General features: G+C 43.8%; 1 protein-coding gene across 3 annotated transcripts in view; it reads right to left on the bottom strand.

Moving 5' to 3' along the window:
- LOC126410937 (cell division cycle and apoptosis regulator protein 1-like) overlaps positions 1–12723 on the bottom strand; it is a 259834-nt gene that overhangs the window by 183205 nt on the left and 63906 nt on the right. For all 3 annotated transcript variants that reach the window (XM_050081326.1, XM_050081328.1, XM_050081327.1), the window contains exon 4: positions 10913–10993. In XM_050081326.1, the coding sequence (XP_049937283.1) occupies positions 10913–10993 (81 nt within the window). The remainder of the gene's footprint in view (positions 1–10912; positions 10994–12723) is intronic.

Here is a 12723-nt window from a genome sequence, read left to right as displayed (position 1 = left end):
CATGATTTAACAGCCATGTTAGAAAACAGCTGCATCAACAAAGACAGCTTCATCACCGATTCAAGAGAAGTCAAAAGCCAGCTGACAACAAAGGCTGAATGAAGCAAAAAAAAATGAGTATATGGAGGCAAAGGAGACAAACATTCAGTGACTTTGAAAATAAAATTTTGTCAGCTGGTCTAACCAAAAATCCTAAGAGGTTTTGGTCTACATAAAATCAGTAAGTGGTTTAAAATCATCAATTCACTTAGTCAGTGACTATACTGACACCAAAAGGGACGATAATACAGAGAAGGCCAAAATACTGAATTCGGTCTTCCAAAAGTGTTTCACAGGAGATCTTAAAACCATCCTTTCAGATTAAGATGAGATATCTATAAGTTTCTACAAATATTATACGAAAGAACTCACTCCCTTCTAGTAACACTTTTTCGTAGTTTGATGGAGCAATGACGGATATGTTGTGTCTGGAAAAAAGTGTAGGTAATTCCCATTCTGAAGATGAACTGCAGGACAGATACACATAATTATAGGCCTAAATTGTTAATGTCATTCATTTGTTGTAGGATTATGGAACAACTTTTATGCTAAAGAATTATGAGGTTTTTGGAGAACAAAAATCTTCTCTATAAAAATGAACATGGATTCTGCAAGCTGAGATCTTGCAAAACCCAACTCTCTCTGTTCCTTCATGGGATCCACTGCATGGTAGACAATAGTGCTTAGGTTGATGCTGGGTTCCCTGATTTCACTGCAATTGGTTAAAAAATAAGAGGTTACTTAGTGTCTGACCAGATTTGTGACTGGATTCAAGACTTACTTGCAGATAGAACTCAGAATATTACTCTTAATGGAACAAAATCAACAGATGTAAAGGTAACTTCCAAAGTACCCTTAAGAAATGCCATTGTAGTGTTTACTGTTTATAATGTATATAAATGACTTAGTACAAGCACTGGAAGCGATTTTTTGCAGATGATGGGGTTGTCTATAAGAAAGTAGCACTGCCAGATGACATTGTTGTTTTGCAGAATCACCTACAGAGTACTGATGAATGGTACTGGCTCTGGCACCTGACCCAGAATGTAAATAAATGTAACGTATCACACATACATAGGAAAAGAAATCCACTACTGTGACAACATGTGATGACAAATCATTGGAAACAACATCTGCCGTAAAATTTCTAGCAGTAACTATCCAGAGCAACTGTAAGTGGAGAAAATGCACAGCACAAAAAGCATGTGTAAGGAAATGTAACTCATCCACACAAAAAAAACCGGCTCACAAGGTGCTCGTTTGGCTGATTCTGATCATATTCAGGTACAAATCAGAGAAGACATAGAGAAGAGCCAATGAAGGGCAGCATGTTTCATCGCAGGATTGTTTAGTTGGCACAAAAGCATTACAGAGATGCTCAACAAACTCCAGTGGCAGACACTACAAATGAGGCATTGTGCATCATGGAAAGGTTTACTATAGAAACTTCGAGAGAGTACGTTCCACAAAGAGTTGGACAACATATTACTTCCTCCCACAAACATTTCGTGAAATGACAATGACGAGAAAATTTGAAAAATCAGAGCTAATACATACGCTTACTGACAATCATTCATGCCATGCACCATTTGTGACTGGAAAAAGGTTGGTCGGTTTAAAAGAGGCGATGGCGGGTGAGCAGGGTGGGGGGGAAGGGACCAAACTAAGAGGTCATTGGTCCCTTGTTCCGAAGCAAACAATGTCACAAGGGTGAGAGTGAGAATAAGACTTACAACACAAAACAGAATGAAAGGAAAACCCACAACAATGACTGAAGGGCAACAAACACTTAAATGGACAAAAGGGGACAAGAAAACAACAAAGATGCAAGAAACAGGTAGAAGAGGTCAAAACAAAAAAGCAGGTTACCATGGCTGGCTGACAATGAGGATGAAAAGGAAAAGCCAGCCACTCTGTAACACATTGAAACCTCCACCCTGAAAGCATTAGGGTGGAGAGCACACAGGGACAAAGGACATGTGCTAAAACTTAGAGCAAATGATAAGACTCACTCCCACGAATAAAACATAAAACTATAGCTGCTGTTGTGGCATTGTTGCCTAACACCGAAGGTAGGATGCTGGGAAACTTAAAAATCTGCCGCAGAGCAACCCAGCAAGAGATGGACGACCGTCATTTGTGAGCCACAGCGACACTGAGGTGGGTCCTCACAACGGATGAGGTAACCATGTGTCAGGCGCATATGGCCAATGCAGAGCTGACAGAGAACCACAGAGTTCCTGCGAGAGGCGCGCACAGAGGTCTTCCACACATTCGTAGTTTCCTTAATGGCACGGAGCTTGTTGCGCGTATTGAGGTTTTTCCATTCCATCTCCCAAAGCCGCAAAACCTAGCGGCGTAATACTGAACGCAGCTCAGTTGCAGAGAAGCCGATATAAATAAGCGGTTTCCACGTAGCCCGACTGGCCAGCCTGTCGGCAAGTTCCGTTACCTGGGATTATGACATGACCTGGGGTCCAGACAAACACCACTGAATGACTGGACCGTTCCAGGGCATAGATGGACTCCTGGATGGTCGCTAACAAAGGATGACGAGGGTAGCACTGGTCGATAGCTTGTAGGCTGCTCAAGGAGTCAGTACACAGGGGAAATGACTCACCTGGGCACGAGTGGATGTGCTCAAGAGCACGAGATATGGCCACCAGCTCTGCAGTGAAAACACTGCAGCCATCTGGCAAGGAGTGCTGTTCTGTATGTCCTCCATGGAAGTGAGGAAGCCAAGTCAATCGGGCGTCGAAAACCAGTCCTAAGAATCAATATGTCTCCACTACAGTGAGTGGATCGTCACTGAGGTAAAGTTCTGGTTCCGGATGAACAGTACGACACCGACAGAAGTGCATAACACTCGACTTTACAGCCGAAAACTGGCAACCACACCCACGACTGTGCCTTGTGGATGGCTACCTGTAGGCGCTGCTCAGCAACAACAGTACTGGTGGAGTAGTACGAAATGCATACATAGAAGGTGAGACCGGCAGCCCTACAGCTGCTGCTACACCATTAATGGCCACTAAGAGTAGAGAAACACTCAATACGGAGCCCTGTGGGACCCCATTCTCCTGTATATGGGGGGGAACTATTGGAGGCATCAACTTGGACACTGGAGCAACAGGAAATTTTGGATAAAAATCGGGAGCAGGCCTCGGAGGCCCCACTCGCATAATGTGACAAGGATATGGTGTATCCAGGTCATGTCATTCGCTTTTCATAAATGAAAGAAGACGGCAACCAGGTGTTGGCGTCTGGAAAAGGCTGTTCGGATGGCAGACTCGAGGGACACAAGATTATCAGTGGTAGAGCGACCCTGGCACAAGCCGTCCAGACATGGAGCCAGTAGGCGATGTGACTCCAGGACCCAACCCACCTCCCGACACACCATACGTTCCAGCAGCTTACAAAGAACGTTGATAAGGCTGATGGGCTGACAGCTATCCACATCAAGCGGGTGGAATGATGGTGCTCTCCCGCCATTGCGATTGAAAGATGCCACCGCACCAGATCCAGTTGAAGATAATGAGGAGATGTTGCTTGTAATCAGATGAGGGATGTTTAATCATCTGACTGTGGATCTTATCTGGCCCAGGAGCTGTGTCGGGGCAATGTGGAAGGGCACTGAGGAGCTCCCACTCTGTAAATGGGCCATTACAGGGTTCACTGTGGCGTGTAGCGAATGAGAGGACTTTCCCTTCCATCCGCTGTTTAAGGGTGTGAATGCCTAGGGGGTAGTTCTCTGATGCAGAGGCTCGAGCATAGTGCTCAGCAATCGCGTTTGCGTCAGTAGATAACACGCCATTGACGTTAATGCCAGGGTCATCTGTTGGGGTCTGGTACCCAAAAAGACGTCTGATCTTCTTCCATACTTGGGAAGGTGACATATGACACCCAAAGGTCGAGACGTATGTCTCCCAACACTCCTGCTTCCATCTTTTGATAAGCTGGCTAACGCGGGCACAGAGCCACTTAAAGGCTGTGAGGTCCTGCAGGGAAGGGTGCTGCTGATGCTGCTGCAAGGCTCGCCGATGCTCCTTAATTGCCTCAGCGACTTCCGGCGACCACCATGGGACCGCCTTTCGCCGGGGGCACCCAACAGAGCGAGGGATCACGTTTTCTGCCGCAGTATTGATTGTTGTAGTCACCTGCTCAACCATCACATCGATGTTATCATGTGGGAGAGAGTCAACAGTGACTGTAGAGATGAAAGTTCCCCAGTCTGCCTTGTTTAAAGCCCATCTGGGCAGGCGTCTATGAGCCTGACACCGGGGCAATGACAGGAAGATGGGGAAGTGGTCACTACCACACAGGTCATCATATGATCTCCAGTGGATAGATGGGAGAAGTCCTGGGCTGCAAATGGATAAATCAATGGCTGAATAACTACCACGAGCCACATTGAAATGGGTGGTGACCCCAGTATTTAAGAGGCAGAAGTCGAACTGAGACAGTAAATTTTCGGCATCTCTACCTCAGCCAGCAAGTACAGTGCCACCTCACAAGGGGTTATGGGCATTAAAATCTCCCGAATGTAGGAAGTGTTTAGGGAGTTGATCAATCAGTGCAGCTAATACATTCAGGGGTACTGCACCATCGGGAGCAAGATCTACATTGCAGACATTATTTCCTGCGTCATCCTTATTCTGACAGCCACAGCTTCCAGAGGGGTTTAAAGGGGGCACAATTTTACTACAGACTGAGTTTAGGACATAAACACAAACTCCACTTGACATTCGATTATAGTCACTACAGTTCCTGTAATATCCCTTATAGCTGCAGAGGGTGGGGGTCTGCATTGCCGGGAACCAGGTTCCAGGTTTCCAGGAAGGCAATGCAGAAAGCAGGCATAAAGCTTAACAGCTGCCAAGCTGCCATAGCTCAGCCAGGTGGTGGAAAACACTGCCGCAATTCCACTAGAGGATGACGTCATCATGAGACTGGGAAGGCATGGAACATTCAATGAGGCAGTTTACGCCTCAGGGTCACCTGCTGTCAGCCACTTATTGCCTGAGCAGTCTATATCCATTATGTCTGGGGGTCTGGTGAGTGAACTCAGAATCTCCATCTTATCCCGAGATGCAGAGCTTGTAGGTAGTGGTGGTGTGGGTGCCACCGAAATTTCCTTGGTCTTAGGGTCTTCTTTTTGAACTTTTCTCACTGCTCCTTGGGTTTCTATGGCTGGGAGGGCTTCACTAATTCAGTCTCCAGGATTGAGGATGAGCGTGAAGCCCTACGACCAGCTGCTTTGGCCACTTCAGCCACCGGTGAGCATCATCTTTCCCTTCCTGGCGAGAGGAGCTGAAGAAGACTTACACTTCTAGGACTGAGAAGTCTGGTGTCCCCAATGGTTGGGGGGGGGGGGGGGGGGGGACAGTGCTACTGGGGTAGATGGTGTGGGGGGGGGGGGGGGGCGGGGAGTGCCCCCCCACCATCAAGGGGTCGGGTGTGTAGCCTTCTGGCTCTGATAGCTGACTGCAATTTGTGGAACCGATGGGGCTACAACTGTTCTCGCAGCATATGAGGAGGTCATAGCCACAGGATGTAGGTGCTCATATTTTCTCTTAGCCTCAGTGTAGCTCAGTCGGTCCAGGGTCTTGTATTCCATGATTTTCCTCTCTTTCTGTAAAATCCCGCAGTCTGGTGAGCAAGGTGAATGATGCTCTCCGCAGCTGACACAGATGAGAGGCGGGGCACATGGAGTATTGGGATGTGATGGACGTGCACAATCTCAACATGTGACGCTGGAGGTACAGCGGGAAGACATATGGTTGAAGTTCCAGCATTTAAAGCACCGCATCCGGGGAGGGATATATGGCTTGACATCACAGCGGTAGATCATCACCTTGACCTTTTCAGGTAAGGTGTCACCCTCGAAGGCCAAGATGAAGGCATCGATGTCAATTTAATTATCCCTCGGACCCCAATGGACACGCCACACGAAATGAACACCTTGCCGCTCTAAATTGGCACGCAGCTCATCGTCAGACTGCAAAAGAAGGTCCCTGTGGAATATAATACCCTGGGCCATATTTAAGCTCTTATGTGGCGTCATAGTAACAGAAACATCCCCCAACTTGTAACAAGTGAGTAAAGCCCGTGACTGGGCAGAGGATGCTGTTTTTATCAAGACCGACCAAGATCGCATTTTGGACAAGGACAAGCCCTCAAACTCCCTAAACTTGTCCTCTAAATGCTCTACAAAAAACTGTCTTAACCGATACAAAGGAGTGCCCATCAGTTCTCGTACACACGAGGTACTGGGGTGAATAAGGTTTGCTGCCATCCTTAGCCTGGCATTCCTCCCATGGTGTGGCTAGGGAGGGGAATGATTTAGGGTCATACTTTTTTGCATTGTACTGAGACTTTGAACACTTACGGACTGCTGGTGTTTGATCACCAGCAAGTGATGACGTGGTATGCTTCATCGCGTGTCATCCGCCCCGATGCCACCCACTCCAACCAGGGGCCCTCCCCACGGGCGCCACCCAGCATCAGCAAGGGCCATCTGGCAGGATGGCCACTGCCAGGAGTCCCGATGCCCCAGGGAGATGAGCATCTACTCCAAGGCATATGTGGGAAGTTAATGGTGCAGGCATCAGCAGAGTGATCCCTGTGTTGTCAGGGGGCTACAACAGGGTACATGGCGGCCCCACCACAATGGACTGGCTATCATGCTGGATATGAGGTGCTAAGAAGTCTACATCTACATCTACATACATACTCCAAAATCCACCATAAGGTGCATGGCGGAGGGTACCTCGTACCACAACTAGCATCTTCTCTCCCTGTTCCACTCCCAAACAGAACGAGGAAAAAATGACTGCCTATATGCCTCTGTACAAGCACTAATCTCTCTATATCTAATCTTTGTGGTCTTTCTACGAAATGTAAGTTGGCGGCAGTAAAACTGTACTGCAGTCAGCCTCAAATGTTGGTTCTCTAAATTTCCTCAGTACCGATTCACGAAAAGAACGCCTCCTTTTCTCTAGAGACTCCCACCCGAGTTCCTAAAGCACTTCTATAACACTCGCGTGATGATCAAACCTACCAGTAAAAAATCTAGCAGACCGCCTCTGAATTGATTCTATGTCCTCCCTCAATCCGACCTGATAGGGATCCCAAACACTCAAGCACCACTCAGGAATAGGTCGTCTTAGTGTTTTATAAGCGGTCTCCTTTACAGATGAACCACATCTTCCCAAAATTCTACCAATGAACCGAAGACGACTATCCGCCTTCCCCACAACTGCCATTACATGCTTGTCCCACTTCATATCGCTCTGCAGTGTTACGCCCAAATATTTAATCGACGTGACTGTGTCGAGCGCTATACTACTAATGGAGTATTCAAACATTACGGGATTCTTTTTCCTATTCATCTGCATTAATTTACATTTATCTATATTTAGAGTTAGCTGCCATTCTTTACACCAATCACAACTCCTGTCCAAGTCATCTTGTATCCTCCTATAGTCACTCAACGACGATACCACCCGGTCCACCACAGCATCATCAGCAAACAGCTGCACATTGCTATCCACCCTATCCAAAAGATCATTTATGTAGATAGAAAACAACAGCGGACCTACCACACTTCCCAGGGGCACTCCAGATGATACCCTCACCTCCGATGAACACTCACCATCGAGGACAATGCACTGGGTTCTATTACTTAAGAAGTCTTCGAGCCACTCACATATTTGGGAACCAATCCCATATGCTTGTACCTTAGTTAGGAGTCTGCAGTGGGGCACCAAGTCACATGCTTTCCGGACGTCAAGGAATATGGCATCCGTCTGATACCCTTCATCCATGGTTCGCAGGATATCATGTGAAAAAAGGGCGAGTTGCGTTTCGCAGGAGCAATGCTTTCTAAAGCTGTGCTGATGCATGGACAGCAACTTCTCTGTCTCAAGGAAATTCATTATATTCGAACTGAGAATATGTTCAAGAATCCTGCAACAAACCGATGTTAAGGATATTGGTCTGTAATTTTGACGATCCGTCCTTCTACCCTTCTTATATACAGGCGTCACCTGAGCTTTATTCCAGTCGCTCGGGACTTTACGTTGGGCAACAGATTCATGATAAATGCAAGCTAAGTAAGGAGCCAATGCAGTAGAGTACTCTCTGTAAAACCGAATTGGAATCCCATCAGGACCTGGCGATTTATTTATTTTCAACCCATTCAGCTGCTTCACAACCCCAGGGATGTCTATCGCTATATCCTCCATACGGGAATCTGTACGACACTCAAACAGCGATATGGTCATCGTTCGCACGGAAAGCAACACTGCATAGTGCATGGTGGAACATACACTCAGGAAGACGTCCTCGCCCATGAGATGGAGAATGAGTGGGACTGTAATGTGATGACGAGAAAGTGGGCTACGGATCTTAATGCATGATGTACACGATGCACCATGTAAGCTGCCCTTCCCCAGCTGCCTGGCTTTTCAGGAAAATTTAAAAACATGGAGGTCAAACCCGACAGGGGTCCATCACCTAAAGGCTGAAACGTGTGAGATTCATTTTAGTCACTTCTTACGACAGGCAGCAATACCTTGGGCCTATCCTAAGCCCTGGACCCGCAGGGGGTTTGGAAAAAGGAAAGAGGGGGGGGGGGGGGGATCTGTTAGCAGTACCCGAAGTACCCTCTGACACACATCACCACATGGCTTACGTGAACATTTCACTCATGGCGTACTTCTTGTGAATGTATCAACACTGTGATTTTGCCATGAATGAAGAAATTAATGAGCTCTTCAGATGTATCCTGGTTCACTTTACAGAATCCTTGTTGCTCATTCACTGGGTGGAAAAGTAGTAGCCAGCACAGTTACAGGAACATCATGCAAAGAGCCCAATTTGTTGGTGATGCAGTCCCGATGTGAAGATGCTTAAAATTGAAAGACTATGAAACTTCACATTCTTGTTAGTGTTTGTAGCAATACTGATAATGCCCACAAGTATGAGGTACTGTAACAACATATGCTCTTTTCCGAGGTGAACCACCTCATTGTGAGTTTGCCGTATCACTCCCAATGATAGCTAACGTTATTCTTCACCTCTATTAATAGTTTGATGTTATGAAAGAGATTTTCCCAATTTTGCTGTTTGTCCTTGAGCAGTATAGTTTGGGTTGCACAACCTTTTTATGTGCCTTTTCTGGACACAATCAAATGCCCTGTGAATGCAATTTTGCAACTTCTGTAACTTTGACATCCTATTCAGGAAACAGGCACTTATTTCTCAACTATATCTTTTGCATACTTCAGAATCTTCATGAAATTATTAAGCCATCATGTACGTTAATTCCCAGTTAATTATATCACTCTTTTCTTTCCTCTATGCTCTATGTACAATGCTTCAGCCTGACGCTGTTTTTTTGTGCATTCTTCTTGAATTTGTTTTCCCCCCATCTGCATCACATTTGTATACAAATTTACCCCATGCCCAAGTGAAAAGTAAAGGTCTTCTTCTGTCTTGACGTATGACAGCAAGATCGACAGAGAAGGTGATAAAAGTGACATATAAGAATGTAAGTCTGGCTAAACCGGCAATTAAGTCTGCCCCCTCCCCCCTCCTCCCATGCTGCCCTGTTCTCCAACACTCCAACAATATAAAGAGGGCAGAGCAAACAGAAATAGGTCTTTAAATTTTGTGTACTTTGGGTCTGCGAATGGTTCCAGGTTTTGAGAAGTAATGACGTGTGGAGAGAATCTTTATCTAAGGGATGCCATGTTTATCTAATGTAAACTACTGTAAAATACCTGTTATGATGAGAAAAAAGTAAGTCTACATTGCAACAGGAGTACATAACACAACACACTTCTTTGTGAGTGCAATTGATAGTGCAACTGACATTGCCTTTTACAGTCACAGTTCAATGAACGAAAACTGATATGGGCCTGGATAAAAGCATAGTGGAAACAGTTGAAAGAAGGTCTTGAGTGAATTGGAAATACGATACGTATGTCCCTACACCAGCACTACAAAGCAGAACACTGACGATCCTCAAGAATGCACTGAAAGCAATCAGTGAGTAGTTATGCCTACACTCTCACTGGAAGTACAAATCAACTATAGTAGTATTGAAGTGATTGAAAGGTACCAGAACTCTAGAAAGAGGGCATTCAATGGGGTTCAAAATTATCCAATACTTGATGAATAGGGACACTTTGCTGAAAATCATCACATTTTACAAGACACACGTCAGTTTACAACCCCAGTCAAAGATGAATAATAAAGAGAGCCAGAAGAGCTCTGAGGGAAAATCAGTGGAATAAGTGATGCTATTGTTGGTAGTCAAGGCCTTGATCACTATGTTTTGACAATTAAGTTCTTTGAGGAATATTCAGCTGCAAGTACACCTTGCTACTGTAAGCTTCTTTATGAAGGTGATACCAGTACTTGCCCCTCCATGTCACTCATCTGGAGGGATACTATAATATGTCATATTGTAGCAACAGCCCAAAAACCTTTGGATGGTTGGCATTGGGTTGACTTAACACATCCACTTCCACAGCCGAAACATTTTTGGTCCAAAAGCCATGGAAAAGTGCAACAGTCTTGACACAAATAATTTTCCCTGTATATTCCGTGCAAAATACTTTAGAAATTATCTGGCTAATACAACAACAGAACAAAAAAGTTGAGTGACTGTTTTGAAAAATAAACTAAATGGAGATTTCATTTCAATGAAAAACATAAAAATACTGTCAATATTAGCCCATTTATATTTCAGCCACCTTCCTATTCTTGAAAAGCAATGCACTGAAATGTAATATGCTTAGTAACTACAGGAAACAAACATCCAGATGTAAATACATGGATTTTTTTTTTTTTTTTTAAGTCATACCTGTGTGTTTCCAAGAGCTGTCTGCATGGCTACACCAGCTGTGGCCATTCCAGTAGGCATTGTTGTCATTGCCATACCAGGCTAAAACATAAATATTTAAAATGTAAATGATATACACTAATCGTTTTGTGTACTTCAATGTCTGTGACAGAAACAACACATAAATGTGCAAAATCTGATAAGGTACATTATTATTTATACATCTATCATTAAATATACATACACAATTAAATACAAATTTATTATTAATTACCTAGAAGCATGTATTCAGAGCTATTTAAAACAGAATGATCAAGAAAATAGTTGAAGTAAAGTTCAATGCTACATTAAGTGATCTGAAAAATACTCAGGAATGTAATCCACCTATGAAGAAAGTTTCTTACAAAAATCCTTGTTTGATTGTCTGTCTTGGATGCTTACCAGTTAGAATTAATAGAGGATATAGAGAAAATCTTAACACAAGACACACACTTCATGGTAGATTTTTAAAATGCATATATGCCTGATAAAATTATAGAGGTGCCTATTCAACTCCAGACTGAACAAGATGTGTGTCATGCAAAGGTTTAGTCATGGGTATCCACAGAAAGTTATCAAAGAGTGGATACAATTCCAAAATTTCACTTTGTCACACAACTTATTCTGTGAATTTAAAAACTTGTCATGCTGCAAGAACTAAATTTGTATTTTTGAGAAGTTATTTAATGTATATATTGATGATATCCTTATGAAGACGGAAACAAGAAGTACATCCTGGCTTACAGCTACCTCACAAAGGAACCCTAGCACTTGCCTTTTTGTTGGTGATGAGCTTATTGTATTTGACAATGGAAAGAGAATACAATGATTCATATATAAGTTACAGATGCTGGGCAGAGAATACAATATGGAAATCTCAATTACTAAAACAAGGGCAGTGACATTTGAAGAAGTTAAGCCAATCAGATCAAAAGTTGTTATTGATAACAGAATAATTGAATAAGTTAACACTTTAATTAGGAAACTAAGTAAGTTACTGCATAACAGAGATACAGACAACAAGTATTATCCATTTCAGTACACATCTGGTGCTATTAATAGTACCTTAAATAATGTAGTTAGAAAGGAAACAAAAATAAAATTTTATAAAAATATGGCTGTGACTTCTCTGCTGTATGGGAGTGAAAACTAGGTTCTTACAAAAAGAGTGTGTGTGTGTGTGTGTGTGTGTGTGTGTGTGTGTGTTGCTTACAGGCAATCAAAGGCACCCTTAAACACATTAAGAGAAATGAATGTGGATAAAATTACTACAATGTGATCACACATGTTAAGTCAATGGGAAAGAATAAAAGATGCTGTACAGGAGACTAAAATACAAGTAAAACGACAAGGGAGCTAAATGGAAGGCAAAGAAAAATGTCATTGGCTGGCCACTTATGTAAAACACGGGTGAGGCAGTTACCCTGTTTACACATTAAAACCACTTCCTAAAATCTTGGAAAAAAACATTGGACAACTCGCAAAATGTTAAACTCTAACCACATTTATTTGCACATTACCTATAATAGATTGCAGATCCATCGGCAAATTAGCCGTGGCCCACTAGTTGGGAAACAAAACACAGTCCAATATAATGTGGCGCACTGTGAACTGTGTGCCACAAGCTCCACAAATTGGAGGGGCCCTTCGTCGGAGCAAGAAGGCGTCTTAGGGCTGCGCTCCATGTGAAGAAGAGTGACGAGAACCTCATTCCAGCTACTTGGTTGGAAGGAAGTACATCACTGCTGCATTGTGTGCTTTATTAGATGGACATTATTGTCTGTCACTTAAAA

Source organism: Schistocerca serialis, chromosome 1 (genome assembly GCF_023864345.2).
Source record: "Schistocerca serialis cubense isolate TAMUIC-IGC-003099 chromosome 1, iqSchSeri2.2, whole genome shotgun sequence".
NCBI classification, from domain to species: Eukaryota; Metazoa; Arthropoda; class Insecta; order Orthoptera; family Acrididae; genus Schistocerca; species Schistocerca serialis.
Note: the sequence above shows the minus strand (reverse complement) of the source record. Positions and strands in the feature narration are given on the sequence as shown.